Here is a 16,899-nt window from a genome sequence, read left to right as displayed (position 1 = left end):
TATATTAAGTATATACCAGAAGTCATACCTGAACTAAAACATCTCTTTACTCTACTACAATGAATAGCCACGGCGAACAAGACCCTATTCAACATAAATCTCCTATATAATGCGTATACGGGAGAGGAGCTTCTGGCGCTCGGCAGTGATCGTCTGCTGGGAGACCCTGCCACACCTCAAACATGCGTAGTGCAGCATCATTCTTAGCTTCCAGCATATTCAGCTCTATACTATAGGTCGTCTTTATTGGACTTGTGTATGAGTGGAGGCAGGGATCTCTTGAACCCTAAGTTTTATTTACTGAAGAAATGGAAAAGAAATTTTGTATATATAATTCATATTTTATGTTAAAAAGATAAAAACGAAGGATTCAAAAATACTTCGCTAAGGGTTGCATAGACTTGGATTTACAAAAAAGTGACAAATTGAATCATAGAATAAATTTACCGTGAATCCATTCGTTCAACATACTCAAGGCGTTCTCTGGGACGTCGAATGGGACCATGTGCCCACCATCGAACACTCTCAAGTAAGTCAACTTGTCGAAGCTCTTCACCTCACCTGCATGCTCACCGGTTAGTTTTGCCTTCCACTTACGAATTGGTTGCTTGGCAAACTCTTTGTCATGCTTCCATGGCAGAACGTCCGTCCAGGCTCTGTTCCCCAACCAATTACAAATGAAGTCCTTATCACCAGCGTAGATCAAGATTGGTAGGTCTTGGTTCAATAAATCGGTCACGGCTGTTTGATAAGGTTGCATCCAATCACCAGCAAACAAAAAGTTACGGTTGATGTCAAAGTTACAGGACTCGAAGTGGTCTACCTCGGCACCAATGGCTTCTTTAACGTAATCCAAGTTCAAATATTTCTCGATGGGTTGCATCTCAGGGTAGCACAGTGGACCTTCACAATCCTTCCTTACGTCGTAGACGTTCTTACCAGTACGTTGGTAGGGACCCAATTGCGCGTTGTTACAGTAGATGGAGGCTGGAACACAGCTCCAGACAGATTGCGAGTTGTAGCACGATTTGATGAGACTCAAGCAACGGTCTAAGGAGTCCTCCATAGATTGGCATTCCTCTGGCGACAACACGGCTGGTGAACCTGACCCCTCACCACAGGCCATTGGCTTGTAGTACTTGTACTGGGTCAATGGGTCAGTCAACCCGTTCCCGATCAAAACTGAAGTCAAGTTAAAGTTTCTCTCCTCCTGTGGATGAGACAAAATCTCTGTGGCAAATGCTGGGATGTAGTGACCCGCGTAGGATTCACCTGCAATGTGGAAATCGTTTGGTGCCAACTTGGGGAACTGCTTGAAAAACAGTTGCAAGAAGGCGTAAACGTCTTTACCTGCGGCCACTGTGTTTGAGACACTGGCAGACCCAGAGTACGAAAACCCAACGTTCACAGGCTGGTCCAAAAATATCACGGAAGCGTTGGAGTTCCAAGCGTAGTCGTTGTAGATGGGTTTAATCTGGTCGCCGATGGAAGAGGGCCCCAGTTCGAAGAACAGCCCGGTCATGGAGGAGCACCCTGGCCCACCGTTCAACCACAAAACCACTGGGTCGTTTTCAGGGTCGTTTCTACTTTCGAAGAACCAAAAGAAGAAATGCTTGTCCTCGTCCTCTACGTCGAGGTAACCGGTGAACTGTTTCACACCTGGGTCCACGCCCAAAATCTTTGGGTCGACGATTTTCTTGACTCTCAACTTGAAGTCCTCGACAGAATTGTCCTCAACGTGGAAATCCCAGTCATTTTTGCGGACAATGTTGCCCCTGGGACCCTTGGGTCTGAAGTCTATGTCCTGTAGACTTTGTGGGAAGACAAAATTATCGTATACACCGCTGGTGTACGCGTTTTTGACTGTCGAGCCAGCTCCCTCGAGAGTAGAACGAGCGGACGAGGCAGCAGCCTCCAGTTCCCTTTGAATCTTGTCCAAAGCGAACGGGTGTTGGAAGGAAAACCCGTTGACAGCGACAGTGTTTGCCGCCAGGGCCAACGTGGCCAACGAAAGTAATTTAGTCATCAAAGTGTATCTTTTGCGCTCACCTATTATGCCAGTGGCGCTCGCAGTTGTTTTGAGAATGTCAGAGATAGTCTTTATTTTATCTTATGCTGCATCTCCCGTATATCTATCTATATATATATATATGCCCTTTTTTCCCTTCAACCTCTAGAAAGACACAAAAAAGGGTCGGTTTTTTTTATCTCAGATAGCGGCTGCTTTCGTGGTTGGTGATAAACCCCGTTTCCGAGACCAAACCCTAAATTAGGGCTTGAAACAAAGCCCTAATTTAGGGTTTTAGGGTTTACACCACAACCTAATTAGGGTTACGCCTTAAGCCCTAATTTAGGTCTTACTTCACCAAGTCCTAATTTAGGGTTGGGAAAAAAAAACACGGGATCGAGGCGTTTTTTTGTTTTTTTTTCGTTTCTTTTTTTTTTTTGGTCATTGAAAACAAACACAGAAATAGAATTGTTCTCGAGGATGCAACAGCAGGCGACACTCAATCTCTCTCGATATAGTTACCACTGCCCCGTTTATATACAAATAGGATAAGGTTTGGAACGAACACTGTCTCATTTGGTTTCCCTGGTTTCAGCAAGGCCAACCGCAAAATAAAGAATGATGCATTTCAGGAAGAAGTCGAACGTCTCTGGCGACAGCGCCGAGAAGAAACGTAATTCCAAGATAGAAGTCTCTAAGGAGGATGCTGCGCGTTTGAAGGTGCGTACTGCCTCTGTGGCCGATCCGATCTTGGATGCTGTCCACGAAGCACAACCGTTCGAGCAAGCCGCGGATACGTTCCACGATAACATGAATAGACAGTCGTATTTCTCACAAGAGGATGGCCACGTCCTGCGCGATGTGTTTGGACAACCAATAACAAACCCTGATATTTCAAACCCAACTAGGGCAAGAGACGAGAGGCCGTTGGATACGATAAGGGCGTTCGAGTACGCTGTCTCCGGTGATCCAGTCTGGGCTCAACAGTTGGAAACTCCGCAGTACGGGTTTAGGGTGAGACCGGACTTCCCATCGTTCAACGGGATGAATCCATATGATAACAACGGGAACTTGGTTGGACAATCTATGCCTATGGCAGAACAAGGTGTCTACCAGGCACCAGTACATCTCCCAGATGAGGGTAAAAAGAAGAAGAAGAGAAATTTCTTTGGTAGAAAGAAGAAGAAATAGTCTGTGTGTGTATATGCACCTCATTCGTATGCTTATTCTCCTCCATACTCTCACGCAACCATATGTTATCTCCATAGGTTCATCCATTCTTTCCAACATCTCTTTTTATATATTAAAGTTTTACTAAGGTTGATTTCGTTTCCTGTTTCACATACCTCTATATAATTTACTGGTTTAATCGTTGCGATTTAAGTCCTTCAAGTTTTGACATTACTTCGTCGTATTGTGCATCTAATTTTCGATCCACTTTGTCAATTAAATGGGACCATTTGGTCGTATCTGCCCTCATATCCTGAAGTATGTTATCCCAACCACGTACAATCTTCAAAGTCTCATTCACTTTATGGTTCAGTTGATTAACGTCTCGGAGCTTTGTAGTCAATTGAGGAAGCATCACAGCATACTGCATGATCTCCTCATAAGCAGCACAGATACGCTCTATTTTGGTTTCGTCGCTTATGTAACGACAGTCTATCTCGCCGAGAGCATCTGGCTCCCTTTGTAATTTCTTACCGAGTAAAGAAGCTTCAAAATTCTTATTCAAGGCGACTAATCTTTCCTCCAATGCAGTTATTCCATTGGCATCAGTAGGATTATGCAGTAAAAGGTTCATATGCCGATGAAGCTCATCGATCTGGCTCACAAACGGTCTGGAGAAGCTTTCATCACCATTATCATCATCGTTATTGCGCCCCGCATTGAACAGGTAAGAGGGACCCAACTGTGCCTCTACCTGGGAGATCCTAGTCTCCAAAGCCATGATCCTTTGTAACGATGAATAATTTAGTTGAACATTTCTGGGTAAGATAGTTGTATCCGGCGGCGATGATGCCCGAATACTTTTATCAAGTTTGGAGATCATGTCTCTCTCCAACGATAGTATTCTTGCTTCCTGTTGCGCTGCCAACTTATCGTAGAAAGCCCACAACGACGCATATTCCTTTTCCAAGGTCTCATCATTAGAAACTTCAAGTTGCAAAAGTTCGCGCCGTATTCTTTCCAAAGTACTCTCTGTCGTTTCTGTGCGGTTCTCCTCCCCTTCGTTAAGCAACAGGTCATTAGCAAGTAGATGACCTAAGGGTAGAACTTTTTGAACTTCTTGAACCGATTGGATATGGCCTGTGACGATATGAGGTGTTGTCCCGTCAGCGGTTTCATCTTCAGAGGATATATCCGTGGATTCTAGAAGAATTGCTTCTTCACCGGTCCCTCGCGGGAAAATACCGCACACGTCATCATCGGTGATATCTATGGTATCAACCATTTTGCACTTTCACCCCCCAAGGGCTTGTTTCTTTGTCTCATTCCTCGATGCCAGTTCGCCCGCTTTAGGATCTCGCATTTTTCACTTATAAATATTTGCTATCTTCAGGCAGGCGCATACTTAAACTGTACAGCACTGCAACTAGGACCAAAGATGCAGTTGGAAACAGTGTTAAGAAGACTTCCAGGCCTACAGTCACGTTACAATATCTTTACGCACCACATCAATAAGGTGACCGAGATCAATGATCCTCCGAGGGGTAAAAATGACGCACTAAAGGGTTTGCTTGCAGCCGTTAAGGATAATATATCAACCAAAAATTTTGGAGCTACAACTTGTAGCTCTCGCATGTTGAAAGATTATAAAGCCCCGTACGATGCCACTGTGGTAAACTTGCTAAGAGACTCGAGGGCCGTCATTTTGGGGAAGACAAATATGGATGAGTTTGCGATGGGTGCCAGTGGGCTGAACAATGGATTGGGGGGTGGTCCTGTTATCAACCCGATATCTGACATCGAAGACTATTGCCCCGGAGGTTCTTCATCCGGATCTGCTGCCGCCGTGCTCGCTGACTTGGTTGATTTTGCCCTAGGAACTGATACTGGTGGGTCAGTTCGGCTGCCAGCTGCGTGGGGGTCAATACTGGGATTTAAACCGTCTTACGGACGCATTTCAAGATTTGGCGTCATAGATTTTGCACAATCCCTGGACACAGTGGGTATTTTGGCAAAAGATATCGGCATTTTAAGGAAAGTTTTTAGCGTATTGGATAAATATGATCCGAGGGATCCTACGTCACTAACGGACGATTTGAGAGACCAACTCACAAAAAGTCACATCACCGTAGAACGGGACACGAAGCCCAAAATTGGTATACCGAAAGAATTTTCCTTATCCTCATTAACACCAGAGATGAGACAACATTTTTTGACATACGTTGGGAGATTGATGTCGCTTGGATACGAAGTTTACCCAGTTTCCGTACCTTCAATTAAGCATTCTCTGATCATGTATTATATCTTAGCCCCGGCAGAAGCAGCATCCAATTTGGCGAGGTATGATGGGATACGATATGGCTCGAGGTCTATTGCTGGGGATATGGATGAACATAATACCTTGTTTGGTTCCACAAGAGCCGAAAACTTTGGCCCTGAAGTCCAAAAGAGGATTATCCTAGGGAATTACAACTTGTGCTCGGCATCCTACAAGAACAACTTTATAAAAGCCCAAAAACTGCGCGTCCAACTAATAGATGAATTTGACAATGTGTTTAATTTTGCCAACGTTCTCACAGGAAACCGCAGTGCACCAGATGGCATCGATTTTATCCTCTCACCTACTAATATAGGCGGGCCAAAGACAATCAAGGAGGAAACTTCAATTGAGAGTGCTGATGAGCTAAGTGCATATGCCACAGATGTTTTCACAACACCGATGTCTTTGGCTGGTCTACCTGCACTGTCGATACCCGTTCAAAATGGAACGCCTTTAGGAATTCAAATTGCTGGCCAATACGGTGATGATCAGAGGGTTCTTGATTTTGCTGCGTCGTTGTACCAGCAAAACACATGAAGATAAAACAGAAACATGTATATAATGTGTATTGTAATATCATTCACTTTCTGAGAGTCCTTCCACCCCACGGTATTGTTGATTATGTATATGCTAACAGTCTAAGTGATTACTTACATGTAAATTGAAATCCAGGCAGCGAGACCAGTTCTCAACGATTAAACTACACAGGTAAAACGCTAACACCTGCAATTCTATCAATAATCGGGGCAATAGGTGGCATTGATAGAATTGGTCCGATAATTGGCATGGATCTCAAAAACTGTACTACAACACCAAAGAAGTCACCGAAGAGGCCGAATATGCCGATTGTTTCAACGATAAATCCGGTGAAAGTCCATTTAAAGAGGATGAGAAGTATCCCAAAGGTAAAGAATAGAGTCCCACGCCTCTTCGTGGGTCTTGTGAAAAATACTAGGGTCTTTTGGGTACCAATTATCAGTAGCAACCCAATTAAGAACAGAATATTACCCAATGCCAGCAGAGCCCTATCAAAAAATGTTATTATACCAAACATAAAAAACAGAAACCCACCAAAGGTGAATGCAACCCCAAATCCTAATGCAAACAGCGGTTTATCGCGGTACGCGGTACTCCAAAACACGTTAGTAAAATCAGCTTAAAAAATAATCAAAAAAGAGAAGAAAACAGCTTCAAATTCGTTAACAAATGAAGATATCCTTCAAAACATACTTTGGGACTCACTCAACCACATCGCTTGTGCTTCTTGGGTTTGTAATATTCGATCTCAACAGGGTCGTATCTCGTGTTTTCGGTAACTGCCCCAATATAAAGTACTTTGGCGAAGTTCATTATTTATTTTCTTTTTTTCCTTCAAAATGTACCAAAAAACGGCAAAAGAGAAGGCCATTCGTTAGAAGCGATTATTCAGTTCTCGATCCAACGCCTTCGACCTGAGACTAGTGAGATCTTCCCGAGAACAAGTACTAGAAGGAGACTCGCAAGAACTACTTTTTTTGTCAGTGACGTCAAACTAATTCATGGGGCTGGGTGATGCGATCCTTCATAAATGCACATAGAAAGTCTGATTCAGCAGACTTGACTAATAGTGGTTCTGGCTCCAGAGGGGCACACACTTCGAACACAGCTGGGGGCAGTACGACTCCACCTTCATCACTACCACCCCAAAGACGCAGCATTGATAATGGTATAGATCCTTTCAGTAATATTACTGCCCAAGAACTGTTGGAGACGACGCCTCCTCCATCGATTCATCGTAAATCTATATCTCCTTCGAAACATTCACCTACTTTTGAATCTTTCCAGAGACTAGCGAACAAAACGATACTTACGGCTAAACTTTTTAAAAGAACATCGAATTCCAACTTGAACGGTTCTTACACTGCGTCGGCTAACGCTAATCATGGAAGCCCGCCAGCATCGTCCGGTGTCGGATATAAAAAAGCCATCACTCATAGTCCACCATCATCACACGGGCCTGTAGCGAATGCGAACGATGGAAACACCCTATTACCAGCATTAAATAGCGATGGTTTTGAGGAGATGCCAGCAATAAAGGGTACGATAACGCATTCTTGGGGATCTACGGACTTGATGAACGACCATACACAGGTTATAAAGTTGAATGAAGGCCTATCACAACCTGTAAGACAGCCTAAAAGCAAGGAACAACGACATAGCTTAAACGGTGGGCGTGAAGAGGTGCTAGATATCAAAAGAGACAAACCGTATCGTGAGTCTCTTCAAAGCAACGAGACAACTCCTCGGACTAAAGCAAAGGAACAAAAGTATAAAAACCGACAAGCAAGAATCCATTCTGATGTAGACTTTGTCAATTTCAAAAATACCGTTACTGATAAGAACTTGGATGAAATTTCAAAAGTAGAGCTGCCCCAGATAACTATTCAAGAACCAATAAAACGCGAAAGGACAGATATTACGCGAAGAAAACTCCGACTGAAAAGGACACAAAGTAGGGAACCAGCCAGTGACGAAGAGGAACATCCAAATGAAACTTTAAGTGGAAGTTCAGACGAAGAATCAACGACAGACTCTGAATTTTCTTTCGAGGTATCCAAATTAAACGGTAGGACCTCTTCAGTAAAATACTATCCAAAACCCGAAGATGAGGAAGTAGAAGGCGAGAAAGTTTATATTGACGATCTATATGAGGATGAGAACTTTGATGAAGACATGAACTTGGACAATGACAATATTCTTGAGGAACTCAAGGCTCTTGCAAGGAAATCACAAAATGTGCTTGGCGTAAGGGATACTTCTTTACAAGCCAATGATGTCATCTCACCGCAAAATGATCCTGCAGTGAATACACCCCATACAGCAGAAGATGAAGGAGGCATCCCTTCCACTTTAGAGAGTAGGAATAAAAATATTTCGAAGTATGATGATCTTTTTGACCTCTCCGATGACGAAAATAATGAAAACACGAGCGAAGACATTTCTACAAATACGCAAGCTTTTCGAACTGCCAGTGAAACACCAAAAGATATATCTACTACGAAGATAAGCTCGTACAATGATCTATTCAGTTTATCTGATGACGAAGATAGCTCAGACGTCCAGTCTCACAAATCTGAGGTGGCTATCAATGACAACACGGAAGGATACAACGGCGCAAAACCATTAAAACCTTCAATACCTTCTGCTCCACTCAAGAAATACGGCGATCTTTTTGCTTTATCTGATGATGACAGTGATGAGCCTCTAAGCGAAGAAAACGAACTTGTAACAGATTCATCACCTAAACCATGGATGCTCCTTAGTAAACAGAAACCGTATATCCCACCGCATAGTACTCACCAGACTGAAAGGAAAGAAGAGGGCTCGAAAGTAATGTACCGAGATTTGTTTGAATTATTTGATGACGAAAACGATCAGCACCTTACTGTTCCTTCCCCAAACAGGCAAATACCAGACCCCCTTTCGAAAGACTCCAGTTTGCACGAGGTGCTTCTCAACCTATCTGAAGAGACTACCCTTCAGACCCCGTTTCAGCCTTCTCATGTATTTTCACCGCACCGTGAACTGAGAAGTCCTACCCCCCAGAGCCTGCCACCCCCCGCTCGGTCTCATGGACTGAAATATCATGATTTGAGTTGTAATTTGGATTCTGAAGTGCCAGACTCAACCCGATTTTTGTACTTTATTGATGAGACAGAAGAAGATGAATACAATAACCAAAGAAAGGCATTGAAAGATGACGAATATGACTTGGATGAAATTAATATCGTCCCCGAAGACTATGAGTTTGGCGAAACAGGCACTCGACGTAGCACACTAAGATCTAGATCTCGCAATAATTATGGCACATCCCCGATGAGTTTTAAGGCTACGCATAGTTATCAAGGGAAACCCATCGGCGCCTCGAAAGAAACTACCCCCATTAACAGTAGACTGGAACTTAGTGATAAAACTGTCACATTTTTTGACAGTGACCATTTAACGCAAAGTATACAAGACAACAAAACTCCGCCGCATTCACCAACATTATCGCCAACCGACGACTCTATCAGCACCCCTACTTCTAATACGTATCCAAAACCCTCGCCAAACTACTCATCCACAAGTTGTCATTTTTTGAGTCCCATTCAGGAGTCTCCCACAATGACTAACTCCCCTAGGGGAAATAAATAATACACATAGATATAACTTAGTTTTGTTGAAAGAAAGCAGCATTCTGCAGCTTATATAAAGTCGTGACAACAAATCATTCCTTCTATTAATCGCCTGGCTTATCTATGCAGATGACCATTATTTTATTTAGTTCGTATGTTTATCCAGTCCTAAGAATAGTCTAACCTACTAATATATGCGACATCTTTTCACCTTTCGCTGCCCCATCGATGATGAAATCAATTAAGATAGACACTACCGTCGAGTAATGCACTTAAAAAGTCCCTTTGGTATTAATCCTCGACCTTATTTTCCGGCCAGTTCGTATATCGTGTTTCTCGCTTCCACTGCGGTTTGTTCGCATATAGACAAAACATTACCAAATCTAGCAGGGGATGTCTCCCTGAGTTTTGAATTTTTTGAACCTCTGAGCATTCGTTTCGGTGTTGTGTCACTTAAAGATTTCGCTCTCGCACCATCAACTTTTTCTTCAAAATCGTCTTCCAAAACTATTACTTCAACTATTTTCCCATCGTCTCGTCTCTCCTTGACAATTTTAAAATCATCTTCATCAGAAGCACCGCTGAACTGTGGAAATGCCTTCACTGGTGTCGATCCAAAGTCTTCTGCTTGATGGCCCAGGTAGGAGTATCCGGTGATATCAGTTCTAGCACTTTTTTGGGAGAATTGAGAATTCGTTGAGGATGACTGGGTACTTTCGCTATTTGATAGCTGCCTGGTAGGAGAGAGTAGGTTTATTTGATTCTTTTTTGATTTGATGTCCTTGGTTATTGGAAAATCGACATATGGTACCACAGGCCTAGAGAACGAATTGAAAGACGAAAGCGGCCTTATCTCTTCAGATTCCCTAATTTCAGAGAGTGGCATCATTGGTGGCTTTTTTGTAACGTGTGAAGGGTCTGATTGCCCTCTACCATCGAGGTGTACTCCAGAGTTGAGACCTAACTCATAAGGCAGTTTTGGGTGATGTGGGCTCAATCCAATAGTACCCCTGGAATTTCTTGAAAACCTTGGGGGTGTCGACGTCGCATCGACTAATACGTCTTCAGAGGTGTTATTTTTCCCAGTAGTGTCCCAAAAATTGATTGTGTAAACGCTCTGGCTTCTTCTGTGCGTATTTCCAAATCCCTGTCTGTTTGGAGACAGGAGACCCTCGTGTTGAGCGGCTTGTAAACTCTTTCTTCTCTTTTCAAACTGCTCTGATACGGGTGCTACCTTTTGGAAGTTATCGTCTATCTCTATCTGATTATTTTTGTTTTGTTGTTGCTTTTCTACGCGCATGTTGGGAAATTTGAATGAAGTGTTCAAAACATCTGTTAATGGAAAGTTCTGTTTGGCTGTTGGGGATACGTTTTCATCGTAACTACTAGTGCCTAGTGAGTTGAATTTCTCGAAGAACTTCAGCGTCCCATTCGGCGATTTCGCCTCGCTACGTGGGGTCTGTCCTAGCTGTTCATCAAGATCTGGTATTATAATGGATCTAGAAGGCGTTGCCAGTATATTCAGCGACTCATTTGTCTCCTCCCTACAATATCTCGATGTTGTTGGCGACACACAGTCGTTTGAAAGAATATTATCTCCATGGAAACTCCTAGTGGGTGGAGCAGATGTTCCATGCTTGCCGCTGGCGTCAGTTTTCGAAGGATAGTCTTTTGACCTCTGAGAAGAAGGTAACGGCAATGCAGGTAGCTTGTTTTTTTTGGTTAAGTTTTTGTTCTGTAATTTCAGGTTCACATTGGCCTCTTTATCAATTCCTAATAGCCAGTCTGCCTCCTCTGCATCAACATCATAGGAAATATCGTATGTGGCAGAAGGGATTGAATCGTCCTTTATTAGAGTGGATAGTCCCTCTGATGTAGTATTTTCTTCGTTCTCTAAAGCCACCTCAGAATCGCTCTCCTCCTCTGATAATGCATCGCCGTTATACTGACTATAACCCTTACCATCAAATATCAGACTGTTCCTCTTTGTATTCTTGTTCGCATTTGCCTTTGACAGATAAGGAGGTAGATTGATCTCTAACGGTATCGGAACCTTGTATTTGTTGATAGGAGAATCGGAGCTCAAGTAAAGATTCCCTCTAGAGTTGCTATTCCTCCGCGGCGACAAGGATCGTGCACTGTGAAGCCCAGTATGGTCGCCAACGTGCGACGGCGACATTGCATCGAGAGACAACTCGTCAGCACTCTTATTCCTTTGATGCAATAGATCACCATCATTGGTGCAAGGTACGCTATACTCATCGACTGTTTGCGATAGAACAGATTGTAATGATTTTGTCATTCTATGTCTTGGAACAAAGTTGGTAGAGTTCTCCCGTATCTTGTCAGCACCACTATGTCGTTCTGTACCATTATTCCCTTCTCTGTGATCATGGGGGCTCCACTGCAATTCAGGTATCTTGATCATAACTTTAGAATGCATATCTACCACGTACCCCATCACGTCTGAACGAGGTCTAGAAAGTGGAGTTCTCCCTCCACGTGGTGGTGTTCCAACGGACCTATTAGATGTAAAGGTAGTGTCCTCGTTGGGAAAGACAATTCTAGTTGGAGAAGATACCACGGGGGGCAGATCCGCTTCCATATCGTTACTGTTCTCAGTTATATCCGGTATTGAGAATCTAACCTGTCCCTTTGGTGACACCAATTCTGGTTTGCTCTGTTGTGTATTCGAGTGTGAGCTGTATGAATCGTCCCGCCACCTTTTAGAAAAAGATACTCTAAACTCGTTGTGCGAGAGCTCTGGAATATCCTCTCTTCCAAAGAGCAGCTCCCTTCGAGGCGTAGACAACTTGCTACTGCTCATTCTATTTGGTGCTCGAGTAAAGATGTTGTTATTCTTAATGGTATTTTTTCTCCTGTCAAAGCGTATTCAGCAACTAAGCTATATAGGGAGAAAGGCAACCTTGTTGTTAAGGTTGAAAAATTGTAATTAGCAAATGGTTATATGTACAAATCTTTCTTTTTCGTTAAGGCTGAAAAATAGAAAAAAAAACTTCTTTTTGTTTTTGTTAAACTCCTTCCTTGAATTATTCCAACTTTTCCCTTCTCACCCAGTCACCCTGTGAATGGAAAGGATGCAAGATGCTGGGTTAAGTCAACTAACGATAGTCAACCGAGCTTCTGGATGTATTTTTGAAAGATAGAAAAGAAAGAAATATATGGAGAAGTTGAATAAGTTTCTTTAAAGTGCAATTTTACTATAGTGTGATTTAAGCGTGCCTGTACATTAAATTTTTCCAGTTTCCTCTTCTGTTTACACGTTTACCTGATTGGGATAATGTATAGAAATTGGAAGGTATACCGGGGCTGAATCGTACGGACTCCCCTCCATACTCTAAGGTGTGATGTCTGGGGTTACACCCCCCTTTTTCCTCTTTAATAAAGTCCCTTCCAGAACATCAGGTTCCTGTTTCTGCCGCGCCTTTTCACTCTCCATCTTCGGGTAATACACTACACTTTCTCTTTCTTTTTTCGCATTGTCTCGAACTTCATCACCTCATCCCATTCTCGCTTCTTAGGGTTTTTTCCTTCTAGATTCACTTCGGTTGCCGTTTTCGTCCATGAAGTCAACCGTGTGACATCGCAGCAAGAAACGGGGGGGTCGATTTTAGTACCTGGGGTGTCTGGGATAAAATGCCTTCCGGAGTGTGGAAAGAAATATTTATTTACCTCAAAACAGCAAATTACAAGATATCGGGCCATCGCTATCTTACGTTTAGTATTCTTGATAGTGCTTCTTTTCCCTCCTGCATGAGAAGGAAAGAGAAACACAGGGAGAGAAATAATACAAAAATAAACTAAAAAAAGAAAAAGAAATGTAGCAAATAGTACCTAACCTATACCCTATAAGCAACTGTCAATTTTCGCTTCGGGGAATTACGCCTTGAAGTCCGCGTCATCTGTCTCTTCCTCCTCAGTATCACCTGTAGTGCTCGTCCCACCGGATTTAGCGTCCAATTCTTTCGCTGTTTTCTTGTAATCGATAATCTTCCCGCGGGTTCTTCTACCACCAGTGATAATGTTTGAAGTGTCAATTTCAGCTAGATCGTCTTCGTCTTCCTCCTCTACACCAACAAATTGGTCTAATTTGGCATCGTCAATATCAGAATCGTCGTCGTCATCGTCATCGTCATCGTCACCTAGATTTGTAGAGGTTGCTTTAGTTTGGTCCGATACAGTCCCCTTTTGTTTCTGTTTCTTCGAGTCTTGTTCGTCTTTGTTCACCTCAGCATCGTAGTCATCGTAGTTCCTCCTTCTTGTTCTTTTACTTTTTTTCGTGATTTCGGAGGATTCCGTAGCGGGTTTAGTAGTGTCAACTTTGTTCACTTCTTTCTCTCTCTCATTAACAACCGTATCTTTCTTTTCGACTACCATATTGTTAAGTATTTAGGGATGTGCAAAGAAGAAAAAGGATAAATTATCAGGAACGTGAAAAACGAAACACCCTAATAACTTTCTTCAATCACTACACTGTACGTGTACGCGATTACAACTTCCGTTTAATCGACTTCCAAGTAAGAAGATGTACTCAGTTGAACAAGAAGAAGGGAAAAAAAATAAAAAAATAAAAAAAATAAAAACAAAAAAAATTTCAGCGATCTTTTATGTTCTGGTAAGAAGAACTGGCGTGGACAAAAACTTTGAACCTTCGCACACACGTACCGTACTGCATAACCAATCTCACTAGTAGACTTTTACTTTTTCCACGTTAAACCACATGTCGGGAGTTAGCGTGAAACAAAACAGTCAATTGCCTGACCTAATAAATTATAAACTGAGAGTCCTCACACAGGATGGGCGTTCATACATTGGAGAAATGTTGGCTTTTGACAAGCATATGAATCTTGTTTTGAATGAGTGCGTGGAGGAAAGAATTCCTAAATCTCAACAGATGAAAATCAGGCAGGGGAACACAAAAGATGTCAAGATTGAGAAAAGAGTATTGGGTTTGACTATCCTAAGAGGTGAACAAATATTGTCCACTACAGTAGAGGATACGCCACAACTGACAAAGAGGGAACGGTTAGAACAGAAAAAGTCAGCAAAGAAAAAGCTGATAAAAGAAAGAAACCTAAATAAAAAGAAAGCAGGGAAAGTCTTGAAACAACAAGTTCAAAATTCTAATGGTAAACGTAATGGTATAATGCGCAGTGATAACAGTGATACTGTATCAGTAAAAAAGTTCCAACCTCCACCAGGCTTCAAAAAACGTTAGTGGACAATCTGGTAGTTTCTCAATGGTGATAACGATATCTAAGGTGTGATTCCACTCACACAGCTATCAAGACTCTTATTCACGGTACAGGGCACAATTGTTGATTCCCTGGTTTCATGGGCAGCTGAAGAAATAGGGCAGATATTCAATACGCACGCACAAGTTGATATGAGGTACAGGAATATTCTTTCTACAGCGATTATTTTGAGGGGCTGAAGATGGTGTTGAGATATATAATCAGAACATGATTATCTTACAGGAACTCTAAGAAAAGCTTCCATGCAAAGGGTTGTAGTTGAGATCACTTTCTAATAGTTTTACAGAACAATTTATGTACCTTTTCATAGAACTTGGTTTACAGTTATCGGTTTACACGACCCTACTGGTTCCATCACCAGTCACCTTTTTGGAACGGTGTACTGTGGAGGACACCTTGTATCCCTCATGCTTATCTAATGTTTCATGGAATGGTGTAACCGTTGCTACTACATCAGATCTCTCACAGGAGCACGCACAGCATTCAACAGAGACATATTAGATGGTGTATTAGTGAACAGTGTTTGCTCTATTGACTAATCATTTACCGATATTGTGCAGTCTGTTAAAAGGAATTACACAAGTATAACTAATGTACATTAACGAAACGTCGGTTTCCTTTTGGATTGTCCAGGTGAACATTGTTTACTTGACAACTCCAAATGGGCACCTCAGCTTATAATTCCCAACATTCCCAACCTACTGACCAACAGCACGCGGACGGTTCAGTTTTTATTTCCGAATATTCTTAACTGCTGTAGGTCTTTCAGACTGTGAAGACTAGAGTCCATCTTTAGCATTCCATTAATTTATTATCTTAGTACAAGATGATTAGATGTCGAAATGCTTTGGCATAAATACTGGCTGTTGCGACGGGGCGCAGGAAGTAAACCTGTGACACATCATCAATTACGAATGGCACGGGACAGATAAAGTATGCCGACACAAACTGAGATATAGCAAAAGAAGTTTTCTGTTGGATAAGGACCTTACGTCTTCGGCCACTTATGTACAATATATAAGAAGGTGACTTAGTGCGTCACTTATCATATACACTATGTCTCCCGAAGTCAAAAACATCCTTTATAGTCTTAGAAACTTACACTGGCTAATCCTAGATTTTGCACAAAAAAAAAACCTGCAAATACAATTGCACAAAAACTAAATAGTGACAATAATTTAATAAGTAAAACTGCTTTTTAATTCAAAATGACATAAACATATTAAACAATCAAATATTATTTCTAATTATTAAAAAATAATTATTATTCACATGATTAAAAAGTAATTTATAATTGCTTTCATCACTTTTAACGTAATTTTTAATTCTTTGGAATATCTTGTTGTACGAAATTTAGCAAAATGTTTCATGTGTGTTAGTTGTCGATTTTTTGTTAAAAGATTAAGTTTGGCGGACGAAGCAAAAAAAGCAGGAATGAGAGAAATATGATAAGTAGCAAACGCAGATATGTGGGCAAACTCTGATTAAGAAGGTAACATATCTTCTTGCAGACGTACTCTTGTGTGCGAAATGAATGTTGAGCTATACTCTCTTCTATGGAAAGAAACGCTCCTTTCATATATTATAAAAGACGGAGCAAAGATTTTATCGCAGTATCATTTATCTGCCCATTTAAATACAAAACATAAGAAGGTCAGCAATATGCGTTAATAAGGGATCGTACAGTGCATTTTATAAACTAATACAATATCAAAAATGTCCTTGAATGAACATGAGATTAAGCAAGAAAGTTGATTAAAGGTATAATCATATCCGTAAGTTTGATTCAGCAAAGATTGACTTATATCTTGTATTTGATAATAATGTATGCCTTTGAATTTACTGACTACAATGCAAAGCAGTATCTGTTGAACTCTGTGCGTCCTCCTGTAAAAGTCTACAATATATGAGTTACGGATGCGCCGCTCTATGAAGCGTCAGATACGCATGGTAAACATATTGCGTCAACTT

General features: G+C 41.8%; 9 protein-coding genes across 9 annotated transcripts; 4 read left to right on the top strand and 5 right to left on the bottom strand.

The window, feature by feature from the left end:
- Positions 1-430: 430 nt before the first annotated feature.
- On the bottom strand, positions 431-2,026 carry PRC1 (carboxypeptidase C PRC1; the record flags this gene model as incomplete). The annotated part of the gene is made up of 1 exon (XM_022608136.1): positions 431-2,026. The coding sequence occupies one exon, from the start codon at positions 2,024-2,026 to the stop codon at positions 431-433; it is 1,596 nt and encodes a 531-aa protein (XP_022464662.1).
- Positions 2,027-2,626: 600 nt separating this feature from the next.
- Positions 2,627-3,199, top strand: GSR1 (Gsr1p; the record flags this gene model as incomplete). Its single annotated transcript, XM_022608135.1, has 1 exon — positions 2,627-3,199. One exon carries the CDS (start codon positions 2,627-2,629, stop codon positions 3,197-3,199), a length of 573 nt encoding a protein of 190 aa, XP_022464661.1.
- A 166-nt stretch (positions 3,200-3,365) lies between these two features.
- On the bottom strand, positions 3,366-4,463 carry JNM1 (Jnm1p; the record flags this gene model as incomplete). The annotated part of the gene is made up of 1 exon (XM_022608134.1): positions 3,366-4,463. One exon carries the CDS (start codon positions 4,461-4,463, stop codon positions 3,366-3,368), a length of 1,098 nt encoding a protein of 365 aa, XP_022464660.1.
- Positions 4,464-4,616: 153 nt separating this feature from the next.
- On the top strand, positions 4,617-6,035 carry HER2 (glutamyl-tRNA(Gln) amidotransferase subunit HER2; the record flags this gene model as incomplete). The annotated part of the gene is made up of 1 exon (XM_022608133.1): positions 4,617-6,035. One exon carries the CDS (start codon positions 4,617-4,619, stop codon positions 6,033-6,035), a length of 1,419 nt encoding a protein of 472 aa, XP_022464659.1.
- Positions 6,036-6,198: 163 nt separating this feature from the next.
- GOT1 (Got1p) lies at positions 6,199-6,750 on the bottom strand (the record flags this gene model as incomplete). Its single annotated transcript, XM_022608132.1, has 2 exons — positions 6,199-6,593; positions 6,729-6,750. 2 exons carry the CDS (start codon positions 6,748-6,750, stop codon positions 6,199-6,201), a joined length of 417 nt encoding a protein of 138 aa, XP_022464658.1.
- A 299-nt stretch (positions 6,751-7,049) lies between these two features.
- On the top strand, positions 7,050-9,671 carry ZRG8 (Zrg8p; the record flags this gene model as incomplete). The annotated part of the gene is made up of 1 exon (XM_022608131.1): positions 7,050-9,671. One exon carries the CDS (start codon positions 7,050-7,052, stop codon positions 9,669-9,671), a length of 2,622 nt encoding a protein of 873 aa, XP_022464657.1.
- Positions 9,672-9,956: 285 nt separating this feature from the next.
- Positions 9,957-12,479, bottom strand: FIR1 (Fir1p; the record flags this gene model as incomplete). Its single annotated transcript, XM_022608129.1, has 1 exon — positions 9,957-12,479. The coding sequence occupies one exon, from the start codon at positions 12,477-12,479 to the stop codon at positions 9,957-9,959; it is 2,523 nt and encodes an 840-aa protein (XP_022464656.1).
- A 1,073-nt stretch (positions 12,480-13,552) lies between these two features.
- On the bottom strand, positions 13,553-14,050 carry CHZ1 (Chz1p; the record flags this gene model as incomplete). The annotated part of the gene is made up of 1 exon (XM_022608128.1): positions 13,553-14,050. One exon carries the CDS (start codon positions 14,048-14,050, stop codon positions 13,553-13,555), a length of 498 nt encoding a protein of 165 aa, XP_022464655.1.
- Positions 14,051-14,393: 343 nt separating this feature from the next.
- On the top strand, positions 14,394-14,891 carry SMB1 (mRNA splicing protein SMB1; the record flags this gene model as incomplete). Its single annotated transcript, XM_022608127.1, has 1 exon — positions 14,394-14,891. One exon carries the CDS (start codon positions 14,394-14,396, stop codon positions 14,889-14,891), a length of 498 nt encoding a protein of 165 aa, XP_022464654.1.
- Between the last annotated feature and the right edge of the window lie 2,008 nt (positions 14,892-16,899).

Source organism: Huiozyma naganishii, chromosome 5 (assembly GCF_000348985.1).
Source record: "Huiozyma naganishii CBS 8797 chromosome 5, complete genome".
Lineage (NCBI taxonomy): Eukaryota > Fungi > Ascomycota > Saccharomycetes > Saccharomycetales > Saccharomycetaceae > Huiozyma > Huiozyma naganishii.
Note: the sequence above shows the minus strand (reverse complement) of the source record. Positions and strands in the feature narration are given on the sequence as shown.